We start from the raw sequence: 27,108 nt of genomic DNA on the forward strand, positions 1-27,108 counted from the left end.
GTAATACAATATATAATTAAATACTATACTATATAATACAATATATACTATATACCATACTGTGTAATACAATATGTACTATATACTATACTATATAATACAAAATATAATTATGTACTATACTATATAATAAAAGAGCCCACCAATCTTAGGGCCTGATTAAATCCACCTCATTAATCAGTTGGTCCTCAGTTGATGAGATGTGTGCTCCTGCCTGGTTGTGATAAAATACCGTGGTGGAGAAGATCAGGGACCTCTGATCCACATCAGTGCCTCTTTTTTTTGGGGGGGGGGGGGGGGGGGGGTTACAGATTTACAGTGCATGTCACTGTGTCAGGGACGTGACTTTTATTATGAAAAGCAGAGGTCCAAAAACGAGGTAGCTCGGCTGGCTAAAGTGTTGAAGTGAGCTTCACGGCTCCTAAAGCTTTTCACGGTCGGGATTGTTTCTAATAATTGCAGCTTTTTAAAGGAGCCATTTCCCCAGGAACAGAATGGCACGATGGTAAAGTGATGTGCTCTCCTTATCGCCTGGTTGTCATCACAGAGAGAGGAGAAGAGCAGGCAGCAGATTCGCCTGGCTAGCGAACTATTGTGCTGTCTGTGTGGAGCTCCAGGCTCTGCTGTTGATAGTGGTGTTTCCCTGCTGTAGCTGCTGTAGCTGACTGTCCAGGGAGGCTGATAACAACCACAGCTTGTGTTTTATGATTATTAGTGCTTTCATAATTCTGTAGAATTACGTATTAATTGCTATTAAGTTTGAGAGTTTCAGTGTAAACGAGCTTAACTTGCCTCTCAAACCTGTTAACGTTAGCTGTCGACTTCACTCTCAGCCCAGGACTACATTAATGTACATTAATAGGAGGACACTATATGTCCAAATATTTGTGGACACCCCACCCCTTCTGATGAATGCATTCAGCTACATGCTGCATTAAGTTGCCCCCATTGCTGGCACAGCTTGTCTAGTCCCTGTTGAGAAGGACTGCCTATACAATAGGACTTCCTGGAGGACATAAACATTGACCAGTTGGCACCATGCTGCATAATGCCAGAGATGGGCTAGGTAGGAGGAGGAGGAGGAGGAGGAGGAGGGTAGGTATAAGCCCCCCAGTGTTGAGCTGTGGAGCAGTGAAGGTTTGGTGGTGATCATCCAACATCCGGACCTTACTAACAGTGGCTATATGCAATCAAATCCTCACGGCAGTGTCTTCAAAATCTAGTAAATCCTTCTTCCCTGGACAGTAGAGCCAGTTACTTCAACAAAAGCTGGATGACCTCTTTTTAATACCTCGTAGGAATTCGTAGGAAACAATGAATGAGCAGGTGTCCCAATACTATTGTCCCTATAGTCATAGAGTCATGATATGTATTGTTTCTTAATTTATAGATCGTTTTAGAGGGAGATGACACGATGGATGGTGGGAGGCAGGCTCGTCTTTCACGCCCACATCGGATCAGTGAGTCTTCAAAGGTGTGTGTTTTGGCCCTGTCCAAACTGATGATGAATCCTTTAACCCAGTAGATCTCATCATGCATCTCTTACATCTCCTTTGCGACAGGTTTATCGATGGGCAGACCAGGCCAGCTATCTCCTGCAGGGTTTGAATGAGCAGAGAGAGTGTGGTCAGCTGTGTGACGTGGTCTTGTTGGCCAACGACCAGCGAGTGCCTGCGCACCGTGCCCTGCTGGCAGTCTCCAGCCCTTACTTCCAGGCCATGTTCACCCTTGGCATGCGAGAGGAGCGTCAAGCTGAGGTGGAGCTAGTTGGAGCCTCCTACGTTGGCGTGAAAGCGGTCGTGGACTTTCTGTACAGCGGTGAGTTGCCTTTGGACGGTGGAAACATTGACTATGTGCTGGAGACGGCACACCTGCTGCAGGTGTGGCGGGCGGTAGATTTCTGCTGCCAGTATCTGGAGAAGGAGGTGAGCGAGGAGAACTACCTGTACCTGCAGGAACTGGCCTTACTCTACAGCCTGGACAGGTTGGATGCCTTCATAGACCGCTTCATCCTGGAGCGGTTCTCCACGCTTTCCTTCACTACTGAGTTCCTGAGGGACGTGCGCGTGTCCAAGCTGTGCTCGTACCTGGCGAGCGAGCAGGTGCATTATGAGAGTGAACAGGCACTCCTTCAGGCTGCCCTGCAGTGGCTGACCCAAAGACCCGAGCGGCCAGCCTTCGCCCGTCAGCTCCTGTCCCACATTCGCTTTGAACTGATCTCCCCGGAGGAGCTGATGGAGCGTGTGTTGCCGGCAGTGCGCTCCCTTCTGCCTTCAGAGTCTGGTTGCGAAGCTCTGGTGGAGGAGGCGCTGGGCTACCACGCCCGAGTCAGCGCCCAGCCCGTGATGCAGACGACCCGCTCGAAGCTAAGAGGCGGGGTAGAGCGGCTCCTGCTGGTTGGAGGAGAGGTGTATGAGCGTGGGGAGGAGCTTAGCACCGAGGTGTGCTGGCTGGACGAAGAAGCAGGGACGTGGGAGGTGGAGACCCAGTTGCCGGCACAGAGGAGTCACCACTGCGTGGCAGTCTTGGGAGGATTCATCTTCACAGCAGGTGGAAGCTCCTCACGGGACAATGGAGGAGGGGCAGCGAGTAACTTACTCTACCGATATGATCCACGCAACAATACATGGGTCAAGGTAAGCGGCCCCAAACTGTTGCATAACCGAACTATTGACCTTGAGGGCGTGTTGCCTCAGTTTGTGAGTCTTGTCCACTCTCTTGTTACAGGGTGCCACGATGAATCAGCGACGGGTAGATTTCTATCTGGGCACGATGGGTGAATGCCTGATTGCTGTTGGAGGACGCAACGATAGTGGTGCACTTTCATCTGTGGAGGTCTACCATCCTGTTGAGGATTACTGGGCCTACGTCGCAGGACTGCCCAGGTCATCCCTCTTCTTCTCTTTAATAGAACAGTGTCGTAAAGTAAGCTTTTGCCCCGTCTGAATTCTTGAAAATATCTTCATGCATCTTCTTTCAGGTTTACATATGGTCATGCAGGCACCACACACAAAGACGTAGTGTACATCTCAGGAGGCCACGACTATCAGATCGGACCCTACCGGCGTGACATGCTGAGCTATGACCCCAGTACTGGCGACACATGGACAGAGAGGCAGGCCATGTCCTTGGCTCGAGGCTGGCACTGCATGACGTCACTGCAGGACAAAATCTACGTCATCGGAGGCAGTGACGACCACGAGGACAGCATGGAGCGATTCGACGTGCTGGAGGTGGAGGCCTTCGACCCACAGACCGAGCAGTGGAGTAGGATCGCGCCACTGCGCTTTCCCAACAGCGAGGCGGCAGTAGCAGTGTGGAACGGCAAGATCTATGTCATGGGAGGCTACACCTGGGAGCGCATGGACTTCTCGGAAAACACCCAGGTGTTTGTTCCAGAGAAGGGCCAGTGGGTGATGGGACCCAACCTGCCAAGGTACATTGCTGGAGCATCAGCCTGCGTTTGCACGGTCCGACCTCGACAGTCCTGCAGTTCGGAGCAGAACAGGACAGGACAGAGGGAGAAGGAGAGGCAGAGTCCCAGTCAAGGACAAGACAGATGACTGTAGGAGGAGGGTGCTCTGGTGCCGTGAGGTGTGCGTTTGTGTATGTTCTCAACATGCAGCTTAAGCTGATCTGAGATCAGTATTTTTGAACTGCTGATAGAAGAGATGGGCTGGAGTGAACTGCTGTGTGGAGTGGAGTGGTTTCTGAATTTGTTGGTTGACTAATGTATGGTTTTGGAGGTGCCTCTTCAGCCCTTGGGGGATTATACTCTGGGCCGGAATAATGTGAATTTTGTCAAAGCACAAATCCGACGGCATGTTTTCCACCACTGGATCGTGTGTAATGCTTGCCATTTCAGTTAACATGTCGGAGAACCTCTTCATGATGTGGATTAACATGGGCAAACATTTTGAGTATTACATTAAAACATTAAACACATGGCCAATCACTGTTTAAACAGGTTTAATTCACTCAGAGGGTCTAGCTGCCTCAGATTACCACAGTGCAACGTGGGATCACAGTATATTGCATAGTTATTGAATGACGGCCTAGAGTCAGCCTACAGAAAATGACTTTGTTCGACTGTTTAGAACAGCAGCAGCAGTGCAGGCAGCAATGGAGGCACCGTCCTTTGTCCTTTGTATGTCTGCCATGCTCTATGATTTACTTGAAGGGGTAGAAAGGATGGGTCTCCAACCTGGGGGACGAAAGCACACCCGTGTTAACCAGTAAGGAACTGTGTTCTAGTTACAGCATTAGTTTAAAAGGTTAGTGAGAAGACTGTACGCTTACTGTTCCAAGATGCAGGCCTTCCAGCCACGATTCAGAGACTTAAGTGCTTTCATATCCTCGTCGTCCAGGTGGAAGTCAAAGATCTGCACTCACATTCAAACAGGACATTATTGTGGATCAGGGGTGGTGCACTGCAGTCCTGGAGAGCTGGTGTTCAGCACAGTTCAGTGGTTTTCCTGCCCTGAGTTCTGAATCAAAGGTTGCTTGAGCAGGAACATCTCCAAACTGTGCTGAACTCTGGTCCTCCAGAAAGGTTCACCACTCTTGCTATGCTCAAATATACACTATATGTCCAAATGTTTGTGGACACCCCTGATAATAAATAAACATTCAGCTACTTTAAGCTACTGCATCCATTGCTGAGACCGATGTGCAAATGAACACAGCTCCCTTAGTCGCTGTAGAGAAGTGCTGCCAATAGGATAGGACGTTCTGGAGCGGATAAACATGAACCTAATGGCACCATGCTGCTTAATGCCAGGCGTGGGCTAGAGGGGTGTAAAGCCCCCTAGCATTGAGCTGCGGAGCATTGGAACTGTGTTCTCTGGAATGATGGTTGGTGCTCCATGCAGTACTTTTGGGATGAGTTGGGGATGAGGTGGGATGGTGATCGTCATCAAACATCCTGACCTCACCAACACTGTTGTTGCTAAATGTACTTAAATCCTCACAGCAGTGCTCCTCCAAAAATGAGTAGAGGGCCTTCCCTGGACATTAGAGACAGTTATTTCCACCAAAAAAGGATATACTGTTTTTGTAATACCCCTGATTTCTGGAGAAACTATCTATAAGCAGGTGTCCCAATACTTTTGTCCATATTGTGTACCTTGTTTTGAGTCATTCCAATGAAGATACGGTGAAGCAATTATTTTGCATGACTGCTTTTCCATGCAAACTAACACATGCAGACCATGTCTGAAACACAGGGATGAGTTACCTTTGTGTTCTCTAGGATATGGTTGGGTTTAACACTCTTTGGAATCACTGCGATGTCCTGTTCAATGTGATACCGTAGCAAAATCTGCAAAACACCCAAGATTCATCTTGTGGGGTACGCTGCAATACGCTGAGACATTAACGCGCACACACACACACACACAAACAGCTACGTTTCTGTCTTGATTCGTATGACCTGTGCAGGAGTCCGTTTGTGCTTTGCCGCAATCTTCCCAACCACAGGGTCCTCCAGCAGCTTTTCAGGGTCTTTGTTTCCCCTATGACTGTGTGGAGGAGATCGGGGGGAGTTTAGCTATTTCAGGACAAGACTTAGATTTAAATAAACTGTCCTCCAGATGAACTCACAGCTCTTTGGGTCTGTCTGGTGAGCCAAAGGGACTGTACGCCACAAGTACTATCTTCTTCGACTTGCAGTATTCGATCAGCTCAGACTGCACCAGGTAAGGATGAAGCTCTACCTACAGATGGAAACACGCATACCATCGTGACTGCAGTAGGTCTCGTAAAACAGAAAAAAAGTACAGTGTGGAAGTACATCTACACTAGCTTAGTACCTGATTGACAGCTGGAGGCACTTTAGCCACAGACAGCAGCCTCTCAAGTTGTTCGATTGAGAAGTTGGACACACCAATACTCTTCACTTTTCCAGAAGCCTTCAAAGCCTCCATCCCCTGAACATATGCATGCACAGAACACTCACCGATCAGGAACCTGTTCACAGGGTATGGATTCTACAGATCACAGAAGGCTTGTCTTACCCTCCACACATCCACATAGTCAATGTCTGTCGCTAGAAGCTGTCCGTCCTTCACTGGGAAGAGCTCGTCACCAACTTTCTGTGGGGGAAAAGGAACAAGCCGATCTATAGGGTGTAACTTCTCGTGCATGTGAGCATCAGTTACAGCTCGACAACGACGTCTCATGCTGTTTACAACATGCTGTCGACTCATTGCACCCCCCTTTTCTCGAAGGGCGGCCCTCAGGTCATTGAGGTTCTGGGGTGCAGCGTTACAAGCCTCTACACGGCGACTCGGTTGATCCCATAAGTTTTCTATGGGATTTAGGTCTGAAGAAAGTGCAGGCCACTCCATTTGAGGTACCCCAGTCTCCAGCAGCCGTTCCCTGCTGATGCGAGCTCAATGAGCTGGAGCATTGTCATCCATGAAGGTGTAATTAGGCCTGTGCTGTTCATGCAGAGGCACAATGCCTGGATTAATGATGTTATTCAGGTAGTATGGGCTCGTTACTGTACCATTCACAAAGTGTAGGGCAGTTCTGTATTGACCAGACATGCCTGCCCACACTGTACCACCACCACCAGCAGCAGAGGCTCGTCTGGTGCCAACAATGCCTGATGCATAGCGCCCTCCTTGACGTCTCCAACATCGTCAGTGGTCATCATTTCGGCTTCCCAGAAAGCATCAGCGAATAGCACTGAGGCCCACTGGTCCTTCGTCCAGCATAAATGCTCCCCAACCCATGCAAGGCGATGACACCTGTGCCTGGTGGTGTGGTCAGGCACCCTTGCAGGTCGTCTAGCACGAATGGTTTCCATAGGGCACTGTTCACAATGCAGCGGTCATCAGTGTGGGACGACGTCCACTTCCATGCCATTATGTGACTCTTCCAGTCTCTCTGTAGCTCTGTTGCAACCTGCTGATGACACACTGTGACACTCTAAGCTCAGTGGCCACTTCCGTCTGAGAACATCCTGTTAGAAGCCTTGCAAGGGCGAGGTACTGTTGACCAATCGTTAGGTGTCATCTTGGTCTTATGATGTGAAAAGCGTGACTGTTTAAATACCAATTCTAATGGAACCAGGGAATCTATTGGTCCATTCACGGATCCAGCACCTGTTCGTCCTGAAATTTCACCCGAAAGACAAATATCCCTAACATTTTTGAGAGTAGTGTATCTGATTAATCCCATTTAACAAACACAAACACATGACCAGACGAGCCTGTAACACTCTATGGATCCTGACTCCATTCTAGAAGCTCCAGATCTTCTAACTAAGTCCTCCTAGCTTCTCAGTTTTATCATCTCTGTGTTAAAGACGGGGTGGTTATCTGATTTGGTGAGATATTGTGGCAGAAAATCCAGTATTAATCTTACAGTTTCAAGCAAAAAGCAAATAGCCTAATGCTATTTCAGACAACATGCTTACGTGGTGTAATATAAAGAGAAATTAGAGAGATGAAAATCCTGTGGTGAAAGGGTTTCTATGTACATAAAGACTTTTTCAGATGTGGTCAGTGTGTTTTAACAGAAGATACAGAAAGAAGTCAGTGCTCCTCTCCACATGTGTTTAGCTGTCCAGGGCTAAGCTACCCTTCCTCATTTGCAACAAGTAACGGCTAATGTTTACTACGTACATTTTAAAATGATATTTTGCTAAAATGACATTTCTCATCGTTTTGATGCCTTTATTATGTTGGAAGTGTAAAAAAACTAGGAATAAGTGAAGCACATTTGGTTAAACTTGTTTTTTGCAACATAATTAACATTTTAGTCATTTTAGTGTCATTTATTTTTTTTTGTTTGTTTGTTTATTTATTTTTTTTAGATTAGCCATTTAGCTTAGAAGCGGTTCATCCGTTACAGTTGGAAAGGTCGTTTTAATTGGCTAATGCTAAGATTTTTATATTAGCTAGTTAGCTTGGAAGCGATTCAACTAATGTAGTTGGAAAGATTGTTTTGGTTGGCTAATGCTAAAGTTATTTTTTATATTATCTCGTTAGCCTAGAAGCAGTTAATCCGTTACAGTTGGAAATATTGTTTTGATTGGCTAATACTACGATTTTTTATATTAGCTAGTTAGCTTAGAAATTATTCATCCATTAAAATTTAAAAGATCATTTTGGTTGGCTAATGCTTTTTAAAGTTTTTTATATTAGCTAGTTAGCTTGGAAGCGGTTCAACTAATTTAGTTGGAAAGATCGATTTGGTTGGCTAATGCTAAAGTTTTTTTTATATTAGCTAGTTAGCTTGGCTAATACTAAGGTTAAATGTTGCTAATGTTAAATTCAGCTTGAATGGTTGTATTTTTATGATTTTACTAATTTACTCTCCTGACCTGTCACTTACATTCACACTAATTAAAAACAAACAAGCAAACAAACAAACAAACAAACAAACACTTATACGCATAAATTCACTGCTGTAGTGTCACCTTTAGTCCCACAGGGAAGTGCACCAGGTACAGGTCCAGGTCGTCCAGTTGGAGATCACTGAGAGATTTATTCAGACAAACAGGGACGTCCTCGGGGGCATGATAAGTGCACCACAGCTGCGCACAAGAAAACAGATACTTCATTAGCCCGTCTGCTGAGATTTCCCAGTTATTGGCGAGTGGCTGGCTGAAGGGGCCGTGAGGCATCGTCACACTCCTAGACCAGCGTCTGATTTTGAACTTTCCACAGGGTACCGTCTGTAAGACTGACTCACCTTGCTTACAACAAACATGTCCTCACGTCGAATGATGCCCTGCTGCATCTTGGAGCGGAGGGCTTTTCCCAGCTCCACCTCATTCTGATAGCTGTGGGCCGTGTCCAGGTGACGGTAGCCGGCAGCTATTGCTGTCTCAATCGCTGCTTGACATTGTTCTGAACTTGTGCTCTGATGACCAAACAGAAAAAAGGTGTGTTTCAGTTTCCCCAGAGAAAGAAAGAGGAACACTACTGGGGTACTCCACTTGAATTTCTCTAGGACCTGTCGGATCACGTCAAATGTAGACTATGTAGTATTTTTGACTACATGCACTGGATGCATTTGGATTTAGAAGTGACTTGGAACTCCTGGTCAAAATATCCATTACGTATTTCCATCTTTTACCGTTCAAAATAACAACAACAGAAAAGGGCCCAAAGCAAAAGTTTGGGAACTCTGCATGATTACTACTTAGTTACACCCTTTCGCCAATTATCACAGCTTGTAAGCACTGTTTGTAGCAGATAATGGAGCCTTTCGATTCTTGTCTGGGCAAAAGGCTTCTAGTTCTTTGGGTTTCTTGCGCCACCGTGCTGCACTTTTGAGGTCTAGCCACAGATTTTAAACGATGCTCAGGTTAGAGGACTGCGAAGTTGTCTTGAAGTTGTCCATTTGGTTTTCTTTTACGTATGGTGAGGTGTTTGCTTCTGGAACTGGCAGGTATTTAATTGAATTCATCCCTCCACCAGTGAGATGTTCTCTGTGCCACTGGCTGCATCCCAAACCAAAACATGAATGACCCGCCCCCATGCTTAACAGTTGGAGAGGTGTTCTTTTTATTGCAGCCACAAATTTTTCAAAGTTTTCACTTCATCAGGCCACAAAATGTGTTTCCAGAATGCATCAGACTTGTTTGGATATTCCTTTGAAAAATTTGAACACTACATTTTTTTTTTGAAGACTTTTTAATGAAGTTTATATTTGTTCAGGTATCGCTCCACTCCAGGGTCTGCTAAATCTTGCTGAAGGTCTTTTGCAGTCAGCCTGGGGTTTTGATTAGCCTTTCTAGCCATAACAACTGTCAGAGCTCAGTTTGCTTGGTCTTTAAGACCTCCACCTGTCCTCCACCAATGGACATTACTGCTGCCTGAAAATGCTCTGCTATCTTCATATGGCCTTCTCCTACTTGTTGGGCATCAGTTGATTGAACGTTAAGAGTGCTAGGCAGCTGCTTAGAGGATCCCATGGCTGCTGTTTAAGAAGTCCGAGTGTTTATAAAGCTTTGACATTTTAACCACAAACTATTTAAGGTCTCAGACTTTGAGAAGATCTCAAACCTCTTGGAGTGCTCAAGCTCAATGCTTTTTCTTTCCTCAAAAAATAAACGACTTATTTTGAATAAAATGTTTGTTCTTTAACTTCATGCTTTTTGGAGATTTTTGGTTCATCCTCTACTCACTTAACTATTCACAGCAACAGAAGGTTTGTCCACAGGTGCACTAACTTTTGGATGCCATTGTAACCTTTCTTACAGTTTTAGCTCTATCCAAATCATACGGGCATGTATTATTGGCTAGCTCAGTTTGTCAGTGCTCAGTAAATTCCCTTGAATTGGATTATGTATGGCACGGGTCTTTTAGGTAGAGGGTTAGCTTGAGTCCCATTACAAACGTCTCCAATTGTGGTGGGACAGAGACATACATGAGATCAGGAGGACCTGGGTCAGACCAGTTTGAGAGTGAAATAGCCATAACCCCACCAGACCTGTATACTGGTTACCAATCAAACTGCATACAAACAGTACAGTAAGGTAATCCTACCTTTGACTTCCATGTTCCCAGCCCCAGCAGTGGCATGAAGGTGCCATCATTGAGTTCTATCTTTCTAGGTTGTTCAGTGCTCTCCTCCATGGGGAATGATTTTTTTTTTTTTGCAGCACAAAACAAATGTCAGATAAGTGGACTGGCTGGTCCTTCCTGTCTTCCTGCCGTTTCTTCTCCAGTTCCCCTTTTCTTTCCTTCTTTTCTCTGCTTCACTGCACAGTCTCTCTCTCTCTCTCTCTGTCCTCTGCCTTCTCTCTCTCTCTCTTTATCGCAACAGTTAATCATTGAACCTTACACTGAGGGTGTGGGCCTGTGTGTCTGTGTGTGTGTAGATTATTTACCACTATTATGTACGTGTGCACTCCAGCCTGTTGACTAAATTGAGGAAAGTGACCTTAACACCTAAGCTCATGTGACAATCTGCCATTTCCTCCAGAACAATGTGAAAATAAGGAAGCGAGAATGCTTTCTCTTTCCCTCGCTCTCTCGCTCCCTCGCTCCCTCGCTCTCTCTTTCTCAACGTGTATTTTAAAAGGAACCCTGACCGTATGTCAGACTTCTATGTTGTGAAATTGTGTAAAAGTGCAGCACTTTTCAAATATGATGTATAAACCACATTTCACTGATTTATTAGTTATGATAAAACATGCACAATCCCACTACTAGTAGGTAACCAGTGTGAATATGGCATATGGGTGCACTGGAAGATCATCAGTAAGTTATCCATGCTAAAATGTGTAAAACTTGGCAGGTTGCATGTCCTTGCTAAATAAACAGCTATATGGCATAATAAAGGTGGCAATGTCAGCCTGCGACTAGAGAGAATTAGTCTAGGTTCAATAATAGATTTCAATTTAAAACCACAGATCAGCCATAATATTAAATCCACCTACCTAACCCCAGTAGGCCCCACTCATGCCCCCAAAACTTTGATGCATCAGAGGCCTGGACTGTTGTATCCAGCAGGATGTCAGCAGCGGGTCCAGTTGTCCTTTCTTGGAGCATTTTTGGTAGGTACTGACCACTGCATAACGGGAACACCCAGAAGATCAGTTGTTTAGAGGCTTACACTCACTCATTTTTAACCTTCAAGAACTGACTGTTTATTGTTGCTTAATACATAGATTCCCCCTCTCGACAGGTGCCTGTGGTTTTAATGCTATGGCTGACTGTTTTAACATAACATAGAAAAGCAATTCTCAGCACAATAAATAATTATTATAATGTTATAATAATATATTAAATAATTGTGTGATTGGTGTGGCGCAACAGAAAACACCACTACTTGCCAGTGAGCTGCCACACCATGTGGGAGACTGGGGTTCGAATCCCAGTCTGGGTGACTATGCTGCGCTACACCAATAAGAGTCCTGGGGAAGACTCCTAACACTACCTTGGTCCTCCTCTGTAATACCAGTAACCTTGTAAGTCGCTTTGGATAAGAGTGTCTGCTAAATAATGTAAATATTAAATATTATGTTTAATGTAATATGTTTTGTCAAGTATTGGTGGATGAAATCTTTCAAACTATGAAGATTTCCGAATTGGACTTTATATGGACAGGGCTGGACTGGGATAAAATGTGGACTTCTAAGGGACAGGGCTGGATTGGAGAACAAATGTGGACTTTAAATGGACAGGGCTGGACTGGAGCAAAATGTGGACTTTTAAGGGACGGGGCTGGACTGGGACAAAATGTGGACTTTAAATGGACAGGGCTGGACTGGGACAAAATGTGGACTTTAAATGGACAGGGCTGGACTAGGATAAAATGTGGACTTTAAATGGACATGGCTGAACTGGGACAAAATGTGGACTTTAAATGGACATGGCTGGACTGGGATAAAATGTGGACTTTTAATGGACAGGGCTGGACTGGGATTAAATGTGGACTTTATATGGATATAGCTAGACAGGGACAAAATGTGGACTTTAAATAAACAGGACAGGGCTGGACTGGGACAAATATTACTGAGAATATTTAAATGTTAAAGTTAAGTTTATTTTATATATATATATATTTAATAATATTAAATATTATATATATATATATGTATATATATATATATATATATATATATATTTTTTTTTTTTTTTTTAAATAACAGTATTTCTTTGGCTTTTTTATTTATTTAATTTTTATTTGCTTTGACTTATTCTGAAATACAGTGTATCTGTATCGTTTCCAGTCCTGATCATAACTATGCAATTATAATAACCAAAATAATAAACAACAACCTTTCCCCAGTCCAGAACCCTGGAATGCTCTTTCTGGGTGCAGTTCATCGAGCAGTCAGTAGGGAGGAGCAGAGTTCTATGAAATCCTAGACGTTTTCCTAATTCTGAAAGAAAAAACACTGGGTGTAAAACTATGGCCACATTCCTTCATGTCTTAAACCAGACGAATTACTGCTAAAAGGTTTAAACATATAAGAGTACGACATGATTTCAACACTTAAAGAAATATAAATCCTTCCTCGCAGTGACATCTGAGGACAGATAGACTGTATTGACTTTTTTGTTTGAAAGGTTATTGGCCCAGAAGCCAAGTTCAGACGGCTGTGGAGGGCAGCACTCCAGGTTTTGGGGTAAAGACCTTACATAACGCTTCATCAGCAGGCAGCCGCACAGCTAGGGAGGCCTTGGATGGCCGGGTGACATAAACATCAGCAAATCAGACACAATGTACATCTCGCTGCTGTCCAATGAAAAACATGCATCTATTTTTGTCTGTGTTTAGTTTTCTCCATGGTTTGAACCCTGTAGCTGCTCTGAACTCTGTGTGAAAACATTTGCATGAATGGGCCAATGGTGATGCTCTACATTTAGTTGGATTCAAATCTTTTTACATTGACTTCCATTGAAAGTGAAGAAGGTTTTTTCCTCCTCCTGTAAAGTCGCTGTTTTGAAGCTACATGTTTTTCCAGTCTAGAAGTTAAAGCCAAAATAGTCTTCCCACATGTGAGAACACATAAATTAGTCAAAACGAGGTTTATTCTGGATTTGGAACGGCCTGCATTCACACAGATTGCTTTACCACATCTTCCCACGCAAAACGAGTCCCTTCTGAAGAGAACGTACAAATTTAAAACACCTTTTACATGAAAAAGTACATTAGGGAACACACACACACACACACACACACACACAGGGGTGTGCATTTGGTCCAGTCATAATTTCTAGGTGTCCACATTTTTGCATAAGACTGTAGGTATTTCTGATAAAGTAGCCAATTAGAAGATCCTAGGACCAGTTTGACCAGCAGTGCTTAACCCATTTTAACGAATGCATATACTCTGTGGCTAAATGCAATCAAATCCTCTCAGCAATGCTCCAAAAATTAGTAGAAAGCCTTCTTCCCTGGACAGGAGAGGCAGTTACTCCAACAAAAGTATGATCAACTCTTTTTTTATTATTATTTTAGAAGAAAATGAGTAGGTGTCCCAATACATTTGTCCATGTAGGATATTAGTGTGTTGAGAGAGTGAAGCTCTTTGAGACTGGATTTGGGGTGCTGCTCACAATCTTGCAGTATTTCTGTGTGCTGTAAGCATAAACTCTATCTGTATAAAAGCACAGATACATGTATCTATTGCTTTATCAAGTATTTGCATTCATTTGCATTCAGAGGACTGCAGTTATTGCTCTGTCTTAAGGTATAAAAAAAAGATCTTAATTTAACCAGCAGAATTTAATTATATTAGTTAGAAATGTCCTGATCTGATCCAGGCGTAGTTTAATGGATCGGGTATGTGCTATTTTAACCCCAATCCAGAGCCAGGTCTTCATCTGGTGTCCTCAAGGCCCCAATAACGGACATTACTGCCCAGTCGGCTGCAGCAGCAGTAGTGTGGATGTTCTCAGAAGGTAAATAAAGGAGTTGAGGTTCTGCAGTGTGGAGCTATTTTACAGTGGAACCTGAAAACAGACCATAATATCTGACCCTTTATAAAACTCCCACTGAAACTGACTGTTTTACCAGCGGGAGAACCGGGAGAACTGCTCGTTCACCTTTCTCTGTTTATAAACCAGCACTGAAGAACCCATTCAGAACTGTGAGGAGGCTAATGCTAATGCTAACACACACACACATGCTATAGAAACCCAATTCACACACACAGCACATTCACCTGCTATAAACCAGTTATTACACACCAGTAGACCAACAACCACAGTCTAGAGTGTGTACCACTACACACACACACACACACACACACACACTCCCAGGAAGTGATTAGACTGCAGTGTTGTAAAGGAGCTGGGAGCTGATTGGTCAAGGAGGAGAGTCAGACTGGATTATAAGATATTAAACACTATAAAACATCATTTTAAGAAAAGTCTTGACTAAACTAAATCAGTCAGTCCAGAAAGTCTGATTATGGAAACTGATCCTGAAAATAAAGATGATTAATCAGCAGCTCATCTGATCTGATCTAAACTGTGGCTGTATTATTGTTTACACAAACACACAGATTAGATTGGACCAGTTGATCCTCAGCATTAAGAGACTCTGAGTCAGATCGGGGACAAAAAACCTATGACATCTCTAATAATCTCATTAGGAGGAGCAGATTTTAAGGTACTTATCTAGTTGTTGTTCTCCTAATTTGTGCGCTGATTCCATAGCCAGAGCCCATTGTTATAAGAAATTTTGAACCCAGATGTGACTGGTCATATGAAAATAATGCTTATTTAGACAGAAAGTGCATCCTTAGTAAAACAATAATATTACAATAAATACTAATACTATTAATATAAAAAAGTGGAGGTGTTTCTCCATCACTGTGTTCATCATTAGAACATCTCCAAAGTTCTCCTCTCTCATGGAGTCTAGTATTATTTAGAGTTCTCCTCAGATCAACACCTGGTTTGGTGGTAAATCAGGGCTTAATGATGGTAAATCAGGTGAGCTGCTGCTGCTGATGGAGTTGAACATCCTCCACGCTGTGCTGGCTGGACTGGGGGGCGTTCAGGAGAAACCTGGAGGAACCGAGCTCTGTTCTTCAGACTAGCTCACCGACAAGATCTCACTACTTTCTTTCTTCAGAATGAGAAGCTCTTGTTTCTCCTTTTTACTGGATTTATGTTCACCTGCTTTATCTGTTCTGATGAGATCTGGAGCTTCTACAGTAAAAACTCTCTCACTGCTGAGAGACATAGGTTAAATTAATGGGCTATTAATGGGACATTAACAAAGAACCAAGTAATGAAATACAATAAAGACATTTGTATTGAATTATAATTTTTCATAGTAGCTATGCTTAAATTGGGAAATTGAGACACATCAATTAAATCACCAAATATTTCTCTAAGAAAAGCTTTTATTTAAATAGCTACACAATATACGTCCCATAATAATGCACTGTAATGAAAAACCACTATAATATATATAAAGGAATGTATCTGACTCTATAAAAGTGGTCAAGCATACGGTCATACAAGCGTATACACTAGCCTAATACTTTCAGACACACTTCCAGAACAAGGTGTTCTGCTTGTAGCAGTGTGGCAGGCTCTGGGGCTTCTCTACTGGGATGGATTGGAAGGCGTAGGAAATGCAAAAGTGGGATTACAAAAGTTTACAGTGATAAAAACAAGATTTACACCATATAAAAATATAAATACAAGGTTTACATAGAATTGTGGGTTTCCACCGAAGAAAGAACACAGATAGTCATTCAAACATCCTTAAGTCCACATCGCTTTTCTTGTGCCTTAATTGTTTTGAAGTCTTCTCTTTGGCTTGGTGTTGCTTTCTGGCCTTCTCAGCCTTTCACTGGTCCAGGTCATTGCTGTCTTGGCTGAGAGGTCTATAGTGGCGTGCACAGAACTCTCTGATCCGGCCACACGCCTCCACCATCATTTCCTCTGGAACCGTCACCACAATCCGGAAAAAGTTGGGATATTCAAATGCCTGAGGGTGACGGTAAGATTGAAATCAGACTGTGTACCACTATGAACACACTGCAGATAGATCAGGAAGAACAGGAAAGTAAAACTAAGGAGAGAGACAAGTCAAGTACCGTGGCAGGCAAGCAGAAGACGGACTGCTCGGTGACCAGCCGCTCAGTGAAATCCACATCGTTCTGGAACTCTGGAAAGTGCTCCATTTCGATTCCGACCTGCAGTTGGACACAGATGCAGATCGTCCTCCTTATTAGGAGTTGCTGTTCGGCCCTGTGGGCTAGCATTGCACCATCAAAGCTTAAAGATTAACTTTAGATGGAGATGGGGATTAGACTTCACTTCTACCAACATGATCTGTATTAAAATATCACCATGTAGGGGAGAGTGGGGTGCGAGGTCAAATGTGTGGGTTTCTATGTGGCTAAAGAGCAAAGTGTAGAACCTGCTTTTTAGCCATCTTCTCATTTTTTAAGATTTAATAAAAATAAAAATATATATAATATAATATAATAAATAAAAATCCCCCTTTAAGCAGCTGAAATATTTGGAATGGTATATGCAACAAAAATACAATAAACATTTCATAAATATTTTGATTCACACCACATCTCTAATCCACTGGTGGTGCTGTTTTGCCAAATACATACAACTAGTCTGCCATGTACCCGAGGAAGAGTTGGGAAAACAGCTACATTCATTTCATTATATTTTCTCCATTATAGAGCTGGAATTTCACATTGTGCTATGGTTAACTTTAAGTTTAGGTTTAGGTGTAGGTGTAGATTCTGATAATAACATTGCACGGGTTAGGATTAGGTTAAGATTAGGGTTGGGGAAGTTTAGGTTAGGTTTAGCTGTAAATGTAGGTTCTGGTTATAAAATTACATGGGTTAAGTTTAGCTTGAGGTTAGGGTTAGGGTTAGGTTTAAGGAAACGGTTAGGTTAAGTTTAGGATGAGGTTAGGGTTAGGTTTAAGGAAACGGTTAGGTTACGTTTAGGTTGAGGTTAGGGTTAGGTTTAAGGAAACGGTTAGGTTAAGTTTAGGTTGAGGTTAGGGTTAGGTTTAAGGAAACGGTTAGGTTACGTTTAGGTTGAGGTTAGGGTTAGGTTTAAGGAAATGGTTAGGTTAAGTTTAGGTTGAGGTTAGGGTTAGGTTTAAGGAAACGGTTAGGTTAAGTTTAGGTTGAGGTTAGGGTTAGGTTTAAGGAAACGGTTAGGTTAAGTTTAGGTTGAGGTTAGGGTTAGGTTTAAGGAAACGGTTAGGTTAAGTTTAGGTTAAGGTTAGGGTTAGGTTTAAGGAAACGGTTAGGTTAAGTTTAGGTTAAGGTTAGGGTTAGGTTTAAGGAAATGGTTAGGTAAGGTTTTGGTTGAGGTGTAGGTTCAGCTAATAAAATTGCATGGGTTGGGGTAAGTGTTACATTACATGGATACATGGCTCTAGACGGCATCACAGGAGTCAGCTCAGGAACAGTGGACAGCTCTGGTTAAGGTTAGAATTAGGTTTAGGTGTAGTAGGTTAAATTTAGGTTAAGGTTGAGGTTTAAGTTCAGGTGATAAAATGTCACTGTCCTGGCTGTGCAGTGAAAGCTAGACAGGCTAAAGTACAGCCGCCACACCGTGTGGTTAGTTGTAACATAGGCTTACAAATAAACCTTTCCAGAGAAACAGTGTGAGAAGTCCATTGTCAGAGATGTGTAGTAGGTTATTAGAAAGAACACAAAGCTCACCATGAGGTACATGGCTCCAGACGGCATCACCGGAGTCAGCCCAGGAACGGTGGACAGCTCTGAGAAGCAAATCTCTGAGTTGGACTGTTGGAGTAGATAGAAAGTGTTAGAAAGACTGTCTCACTCCTCAGCACTCAACAATCTTCTAATCCCTTCTTTCCTTACCTTAAGAAAGCTGATTGTGCTCTGGTAGAACTCTGCTGGGGTGTTGTTTAGGATGCTTTCTAGCGCCCCCTGGACAACAGTGCAGGCACCCAAAATGCGCTGGCTGAGCTTCACAAGAGCTTCCCTTATCTTTTAGGAAGGAACACATGGAGTGAAATTAGGAGGGTGTGGAGGGTATTCACAAATACTTCACACAAGGTCTTGGTAAAGGATCGGCTGGCAGACCTGTGGTCCAAAAATGTCGTTGCGATCGTGGATGAGGATCCAACCCATTCTCCATCCAGGGACAAGCCAGCGCTTAGCCAGACCACCACAGGACAGGATGGGCACGTCACTGCTGAGAGGGGCCAGGGAATGGAACTCACAGCTGGGAAAGACCTGAGTAAGAGTGCAATTTCAGAAGCAATTTACTTATTAAGTGCAAGACGTCTCCGCCTATACTGTGATAGAGTGTCTATTTGTTTATATAGAGCACAGTTTAAGACCCAAGGCCCAATACATTTGTAGCTCCTCCTAGCACTAGCAATGCTCCTCACACTGGTAGGGTAAGCACATGCAAAAGCCACTGCCTCTTTTTCAAGCTGTCGGCGATGCAGCATCACCGAGCTGCCGACCAGCTCCACCACACCAGCTAACAGATGCCTGTGCCAGCCAACATCATTTAAAAACGATGAGGGGAAAGCGTGCCATCTACCCATCCAGACAGAGCACAGCCAGTTGTGCTCCTCCAGACTCCCACTGCTGATGGCAAAGCGGCATGGCTCAGGATCTAAACTCGAGATCCCTGGGCTGCATTCAGCTCCTTTAAGTTGCACCCATTGCTGACACAGATGTGCAAATGCACACACACAGCTTGTCTAGTACCTGTAGAGAAGTACTGTCAATAGAATAGGACTCTCTGGAGCAGATAAACATCGACCTATTGGCACCTATTGGAATGATGGTGATGCTACGACCAATACTTTTGGGAAGAGTTGGGGAGTTGAGGATGAGGTGAAGTGGTGATCATCTCCAGCTTATGTTGCTGAATGCAATCAAGTCCTTACAGACAGGGAAAGTTACTTTAATAATTTTTAACACCATTGATTTCAGAAGAAACTATGAATGAGCAGGTGTCCCAATACTTTTGTCCATATAGTGTAGTTCTACAAACATTAGATTTCTCTAGATACTTATCCAAAAAGGATAGACCAGCTTTACGATGGGGATGATTTAGGATAGCTTCCCCCTTGTGTCCCAGCTCAAAACAAGGCCTGTTTTTAATAGAGAAGACCACTGGCATGGTAAAAAGTCAGAGAACAACTCTTTAAGCTTCAGATCGCATGTGGACTCGTGGCCATGCGTGATTATGTAAGTCTTGTTTGGCAGCAAATGAAGAAAAAAAAGATAAAGAAATTCACTGGTAGAAGCTCTGCGGCCGTCTGCCTGGCTCTCATTAAAGTGGGGGCCTTGATGTTGGGCAGGCGGATCCGCCCCACTTCTCATTGGCTGAGACAGTGCAATTGGAAGTTCTGGCAAGCTCACTTTAACACATATCAGCATTTCCCCAGGACATGTGTGTTCTTTTTTTTCATACGATCCAAAAAACAAGAGGGACTGGTTGCCTACAGATATCCCCCTCCTCATTAGAAAATGCAAATTTCAGCTGCATCGAGCCAGTAAACACACACCACACTGTTTTTAATGGGACCCCTCCCTGTCTTCGCCTGCCTTCTCTTCTCTGCCTATGATTTGCACGAGCGTTAATGACAAGCACATGGTAAGGAAAATGCAGAGTCATTGTGGCGTTGTGGACGAGATCTTTCAGGACCACAAGTTGTGCACAGCATTTAGTGAGAAACACATTTCGACAATTACCATTCCTTGAGGAATACAAGTTCTTGGAAAACCTGTGCACCACACGGTAATGAGCGTGCCATGAAAAGTGCATAGTCATGGTGATGTTTCTTGTAGGCCTTCTAGTCACATTAGCTGGACTCCTGCTGTCCTGCTCTCCTGCTGTCCCCATTAAACAAATTCCTGGAATCTACTTTATGTACTGAATAGCATGAGCCTACCATTTAATAGCCTCCTTCCTATATACCGATTAGCCATTACATTAAAACCACCTGCCTAATATTGTGAAGGTACCTTTCGTACCACCAAAACAGCTCTGACCGTCTAGGCATGGACTGCCTCTGAAGGTGCCTCTGAAGGTGTCCTGTGGTTTTTGGCACCAGCAGATCCTTCACCAGGATGGGTTGTCCTGCATTAGGGCACTTTTGGTAGGTACTGACCACTGCATACTATGAACACCCCACAAGACCTGCCTGATGTTTTGGAGATGATCTGACCCAGACCCAGATATCTTAGATCCCAGCCCTTGACTGGTGCCATTGGACCCAGTCAATCAACGTTATTCACTTTACATGTCAGTGGTTTTAATGTTATGGATGATTGGTGAAGTGTAGCAGAATGAGACACCAGTAAGCCATCATCTAATGTTCTTGTCCATGCAGTTAATTTTCTCAGTGCATGGACCCAGTGTCCTTCACTCGTCCTTGATGACCTGCAGCCTCGGTGGCAAGGATTGTTGCCAACCTCCCATTCATACACACTGCTCTAATCCCCCCTGTGCTGATGTGGTCTCCAGCGCTGAGCTGAGCCAGGGAAAAGCTCTCGGCCCTCTTCCCTCTGTATCAGTCCATCACAAAGAATGTGCCTTGCTGGTATTACACAAGGGCTTGTAACGCCAGCAACCTGCAGGCATACTTCTGTAACTGCAGGCATGATGTGGACCTAGGCTGACCTCATAGCTTGTAGAGGCAACTCAACAAAATCATTTTCAGAGGGTCTGATTTGAGGTTTGAATGATTTTGCAAAGCTCTACTTCACAGATTGGTGTCTGGGCAAACTGTGATGTAACTGTAAAACACCAGCATATGTGTGTGTGGTGTGTTGCTGACTGCTTGCGTTCTTGACTCACCATGTCTCCATAGATTTCATCAGCAAGGATAGGGATGCAGTGTCTTGAGGCAACTGGTGGACCACAGAGGAAATCAGTGTTAATATTGTGGGATACTGAGGCCTTCATACTGTCCATTCAAATTCATACTTCAAATTGTTCTTTATGCGCCTCATATTCACTGAAGACCTTTAGCAGATGATGGTATATAGCACCAATGGGAGTTTGCAGTACTGTACAGAAGCCTACAAGCTTAGAGACGTTAGAAGTTTATGTGAAGAGGTCGAGTTATCGTTAGAGATCATTATCTTTACATATTTTGGTTCTAAAACCTACTTAAAAATAAGAAATACCTAATACCTAATATCTAAGATCATATGGTTGTAAAAAGAGCTGTAATAGAAGACTGCACTGTTGCACGTACCTGTGAGAATACTCTGCAGGTGCTCTTTGGGAAACACAGAGCCGCAGGGGTTGGACGGGTTGTTGACGATCAGGCACGTTGTCCTGTCGTCGATCAGACTCTCTAAATGCTGCAGATCGATCTCCCAGGATTTCTCTGGCTAAAGACACACATTCCAGGGAAAACTTTTAGGCTCAGTAAGAATGTTGTATTTAATATTTAATATACCTAATTGTAATTTCAATTTCAGAGATGATATAAGTAAGGAAACTGGTTGAAATATTTTCTCCCTCCTGCCATCAGGAAGAAGGTACCGCAGCATCCGGTCCAACACGACCAGACTCTGCAATAGCTTCTTCCCCCAAGCCATCAGACTTCTCAACTCCAGAGACTGAACTGATGCTTTTTCTGTTCCATGCACACTCTCTCTCTCTCTTTTTCTCTCTCTCTCTCTCTCTCCAACCATTTACCCCAGATAATATGGGAAGCATTTTTGCACAAAGCATTTTGCACTAATAACCTTACTACCTCGCTGGACTCAATATTTATTGCACACTGCATAATTTGCACACTACCCCCCATTATTTATTATTCTCTGTCTGTACTGTGTTGTATTGTCTTGTACTGTGTTGCACTTGTGTTCTGTCTGCACTGTGTCTATGTTGCACCATGGTCCTGGAGGAACGTTGTTTCGTTTCACTGTGGACTCTGTATGTAGTTGAAATGATGATAAAACCCACTTGACTTGACTTGACTTGAGTTCTCACAACGCTCGACATGGCGCCTCTTGGCTGAGCTAAGGAAACAGCTGAGTGTATTTTTGCAAAAAAGGTCCACGACATGCTCTGACTCTCAACTGCCCAAATGACACTGACCTACAGACCTTTAGAACAACAACAAACCTGCTCTCAGACAGATCGGCCCATAAACACCGTCCTTTCTGAACCCTGCCCAACATGCCAAACAGGGGCATGAAAAACAACCCCCATGGTTCTCATCTCCTGATGTGGTCAATTCAGTTTTTTTATTGGTCAGTTTATGTCATTTTTGTATGATGTCTTTAACAATGGATTTAGAAGCAGGTTGCATCTGGACAGTCTAGTTTTGAACAGTTATATTATAAACAGACACTTCTGGAGGCTTTCTGATGGCATGAACTCTCTGAGAGCATGTCAGGCATGTTGGTGGTCTATGGTCACACTGGTTAGTCTTCTTGAACAACACATTTGGATCAGCACATTACGATCTTCTTAAAACACTTGTCGTTGTTTTCTTATTTAGACCATAGTCTTTTATGCTGTATTTCACAGCTTATAATAAACAATACAAAATACTAGGCACATACTTTGGAGAGTAAAATGTAGGGAAAAACAGACTCGAACTTAGACTTTTTCTTATGTGGACACTGACAGTACTTTAAGAACAATTTCCACCTTTAATCCTGTTTAATTGGACTTTAATTGTAATAATTTAACTATTTAAACTGATCAGTTTACGATCAGGCAAACTGCGGCGAACCTATTAAACTCTTACACTCTGAGACAAGTGTGAGGGTATCGCATGGTTAAGAAAATATTTAAGAATTTTTTTTTTGGAGAATATCAGCTGTTCTTAGACTCTTTCTTGGATGAAAAGTTAAGAAGAAAAATCTGAAAGGAGATTCTGGAGATTTTGAAGACTAATAATTTATCAACCTTTTTCTTGAGCATGAAATTAAAGGAAAAAAGCAGATCTAAGAGGAATGATCTGCTCAGATTTTTTGCTTTTCCTGCTCCAGTATACTTGATTTATCTCGCCTGTTCATTGCCAGGTTTGACAGGTTTACTAAAGCAGGGAATTCAGCGAACTGTGCTGGACTCCAACCCCGGTTACCCACCCCTGGGTAAGCTCACCTGTGTTCATTTTTTTTTTGATTTTGACATAATTATTTTGCACTGCACTGTCCATTCTCTGGTCCTCACGTTCAAGGACCGCATTATCAGATGTAGAGGTAAAAAACGATAAAGGTGCACGAATCTGAAATGTGTCCTCTGCATTTTACCCATCTGTGGTAGTGTACACACACACACACTAGTGAACTAGGGGCACTAAGCACACTCACACCCAACAAGGGGCAGCCAACTCCAGCGCCCGGGGAGCAGAGAGGGTATAGGGCCTTGCTCAAGGGCCCAACAGTGGCAGCTTGCTGAGCCTAGGTATCGAACCCACAACCCTGTCAACAGCTGCCCCGTGCCATGTGTTTCAGATGTAAATGACCCTTACAGGCTGAACTCTAGACCTTTTGTTCATCTTTTTGTTAATTAAATAATGGCTGTATTGACATACGGCTTGCCAAGAAACAGCTGAACAGTCAATTGTCCAGTTATGGTCTTGAGGTAACCGTGAGGGTCACCTCACAGCCATGGCCAATGTGCTGGAGTGCAGAGCCAAAACTAGCTGTGTCATTGTCTAGTTACTTATTGACCAAAATGCACGCATGTGTGCACGTCCCGCATTTAAGCAGAGGGACGCGGACCATACCCCATGACTAAACAGAAGCAGATGTGACCCACTTTTAGCACGACCCACTCTTAATGCACCCTTTTTTACAATGCCCCCGGGTTGTTTTTTTTACTGTGAGCAACAGTTACTTACCAGCAGGTTGTAATGCTTGACCTGGATGCCCAAAGACACCGCCAGTGTTTTGTAGAGAGAAAATCCAGGACAAGGAACCAGGATGTTGTCTCCTGGGTTACACAAGGCAGTGATGGCCAGCTCTATTGCCTGACTACAGCCACTGGTCAAGATGACATCCTGCAGAAAAATAGAGAATGGTTTTCAGATTCTTTCAGGGTTCCTGGAGAGTAACTGGAGACAGATAAGGATAAGACCCAGACGGCCTACCTTAGCTTCCAGTGGAGCTCCAGGATGGCTGTAGAAGTTTGCCACGGCCTCTCTGCTCTGCAGGTAACCTGATGATGTTCAAATGAGATGAAGATGAAAAATGTTTAATAACTAATACCTGTATTTTATAACATTATTAACTAGTTTTATTTTTATTTTTTGTTGTAACTACAGTAATGCCACAAGCCTGCAGTGAGAAGTGGAAGCATGGCCCCTGTACTAAACATAGCAAGGCCTAAAACACCATATATATATATATATATATATATATATATATATATATATATATATATATATATATATATACAGCCTTATGCAATTATTTGTGGCACCCCTGTTTAAATTACACATGCTGTTGAGTTCAGATTTCATACTGTTGATTTAATTTAACATATCTGTAGACAAAAGTATTGGGACACTCATCCTTTTATCTGAAATTAAGGACATTAAAAATAGTTTATCCTGCTTTTGTTGGAGTAACTGTCTCTACCGTCCAGGAAGGGAAGGCATTTTACTAAATTATGGAGCACTGCTGTAAGGATTTGATTGCATTCAGCGACAGTGAGAGTATTAGTGAGATCAGAATAATGGATGATCACCACCCAACCTCATCATCCTCAACTCCACACCTCATTCCAGAAGTACTGGATGAAGCACCATCACTATCATTCCAGAGAACACAGTTCTTCCACTGCTCCACAGCTCAAAGCTGGGGGGCTTTATACCCCTCTGTAGCCCACGCCTGGCATAAGGCAGCATGGTGCCAATAAGTTCATGTTTATCTGCTCCAGAAAGTCCTATTGTCAGTACTTTTTTTTACTAAACAGAGACTAAATAAGCTGTGTGTGTGTGTGTACATTTGGACATCTGTGTTAGCAATGGATGCAAATTAAAGTTGCTGAATGCATTCATTAGAAGTGGTATAAGAAGAAGTGAACGAAAACTAACATTTAATGTTTGCTATGTGTCAAATAAAGCTACTAAACAGCACTTAGGCTTCATAATGTTCAGCAATTGACATATTTTCAACACATCATTTGACTGGATATAGTCACAGTTGCCGCTTACCTACTGAGGGGGCATAGCCATTGTATTTGTGGGAATCTATAGCATCCTTTATTGCCTGGAGCACACTTTCATCTGTAGGCAGGTTTCCAAATACAGTGGGGTCACCTGAGACAAGAGAAAGCAAGCAAGCCGGTCAGGAGATATGGAGGACATACACAGTAGCAGACTATACGACTGTCAGGCCTATACCAGGCTCTTGTGAGAGCTACAGTAAGCAGAAAGGGAGTTGCAGCTGGGACTGTACCAATAGACAGGGCAATCATAGGCTTGTCCGGGTTTGGGGTGAGCTTCATGCCGTCCACGATAGCTCGGATGGGGTTCATTGTGTTCTTGGACATCTCAGAGGCCTTGACGTTCCAGCGCTGCCTGCGTGCCTTCAGCTTGGAGGCGCTCACAGGAGCTCGCACGCTCACGTGGTGGACGGCATTCCCCTGAAACCCGTTCACATTGATCCGGTTTTCATCAATGCTGTTCACACTCGGGCATTTCTTCCCGTTCACTCCGTTCCTGCTCACACCGTTTCTGTCCACGCCGGTTGAGTGAACGCCATTGCCAGAGACTCCATTCATTCTGATCACATAGGACATCTTCTTAAAGATGGATTAGCTGGAAACACAAAGCAAAAGACATAAAATAAAATATTAAATGTAATAAAAATATACAGTCAACAAGTTCACATCATCTTCAAGGATGTCCAAATGCTGCACATTTTAAAGCATCATTGCTAATTATTAGTTTTCTTATGTTTTTTTTTTCAATATGTAAAATTCAGAAAAGAAACGGGTGCTCTACAATATGCTAAATGTGTCAGAACAGCATTTTATATCACTTATATAATATAATTGATCATTAAAATATTTAAATAAAGTAATCATAACAGTTTTGCAGTTAGCTAACCTTTTAATAAACAAAATCCCAATAATGTCATAGTTTTTTTCAAAATATTAGAGCAGATTAAAATATTATTGTGTTATTAACATTATAATAAGGTATTAATAATCAATAATATCATATAGAATTTTACATATTTAACCTGGAAATGTAAATAAATCCCAATCATGTAATAAAGTATAGCACATAATCTACTGTTATATTTCTGCAGTTGTGTGTTGTACACATGTAATAAAGTCATAAAAATATAATAGAATTATATTATTATAATAATATAGAGTAATAAAATAGAGTATTACAATTATTCAATTATTTTAATTATTCAATTATTAAGAGTTTTTAAGAATTAAGATTTTATCACATTACATACTTTTCTTGGGTATTATTACATTGCTGTAAAACTATTACACTGTTAGGTGCTACAAAGCCGGCCCAAATTCTTACATTAGACTGACATAATAACTGAATCAAGTAGGAGCTGCTACTGAATAGTGATTCACTATTATAGATGAGCAATTAATCGTTTCCAGCATTCACAGGCAATGTCGGTTTCCTGAATAGTCCGGCCCTCACTGTGGAAAAACAGTATCCTAAAAGTTCATTCATAACAAA

The 27,108-nt window shown here is 42.9% G+C and overlaps 3 protein-coding genes across 4 annotated transcripts; 1 reads left to right on the forward strand and 2 right to left on the reverse strand.

Moving 5' to 3' along the window:
• The first annotated feature begins 369 nt into the window (after positions 1-369).
• On the forward strand, positions 370-5,611 carry klhl36 (kelch-like family member 36). The gene is made up of 5 exons (XM_072694723.1): positions 370-505; positions 1,391-1,474; positions 1,563-2,636; positions 2,728-2,885; positions 2,981-5,611. The coding sequence occupies exons 1-5, from the start codon at positions 503-505 to the stop codon at positions 3,561-3,563; spliced, it is 1,902 nt and encodes a 633-aa protein (XP_072550824.1). The 5' UTR covers positions 370-502; the 3' UTR covers positions 3,564-5,611.
• Positions 3,953-10,943, reverse strand: LOC140574768 (aldo-keto reductase family 1 member B1). The gene is made up of 10 exons (XM_072694724.1): positions 10,506-10,943; positions 8,704-8,874; positions 8,429-8,545; positions 6,015-6,092; positions 5,811-5,927; positions 5,602-5,714; positions 5,432-5,519; positions 5,237-5,320; positions 4,300-4,382; positions 3,953-4,204 (listed from the first exon to the last, which is right to left on the reverse strand). Exons 1-10 carry the CDS (start codon positions 10,593-10,595, stop codon positions 4,171-4,173), a joined length of 975 nt encoding a protein of 324 aa, XP_072550825.1. The 5' UTR covers positions 10,596-10,943; the 3' UTR covers positions 3,953-4,170.
• Positions 10,944-16,149: 5,206 nt separating this feature from the next.
• Positions 16,150-26,192, reverse strand: tat (tyrosine aminotransferase). Of its 2 annotated transcripts, XM_072695526.1 has the most exons (12): positions 26,106-26,192; positions 25,850-26,036; positions 25,606-25,710; positions 24,538-24,605; positions 24,289-24,447; positions 21,676-21,814; positions 21,273-21,325; positions 18,533-18,685; positions 18,308-18,436; positions 18,143-18,226; positions 16,532-16,630; positions 16,150-16,422 (listed from the first exon to the last, which is right to left on the reverse strand). In XM_072695526.1, the coding sequence occupies exons 1-12, from the start codon at positions 26,190-26,192 to the stop codon at positions 16,282-16,284; spliced, it is 1,404 nt and encodes a 467-aa protein (XP_072551627.1). In that variant the 3' UTR covers positions 16,150-16,281. The 2 variants fall into 2 exon arrangements, with proteins under 2 accessions (XP_072551627.1, XP_072551626.1); XM_072695525.1 differs by having other exon boundaries at positions 25,850-26,192.
• Between the last annotated feature and the right edge of the window lie 916 nt (positions 26,193-27,108).

The sequence above is a fragment of the Salminus brasiliensis genome, chromosome 13 (assembly GCF_030463535.1).
Source record: "Salminus brasiliensis chromosome 13, fSalBra1.hap2, whole genome shotgun sequence".
Classification (NCBI taxonomy): Eukaryota; Metazoa; Chordata; class Actinopteri; order Characiformes; family Bryconidae; genus Salminus; species Salminus brasiliensis.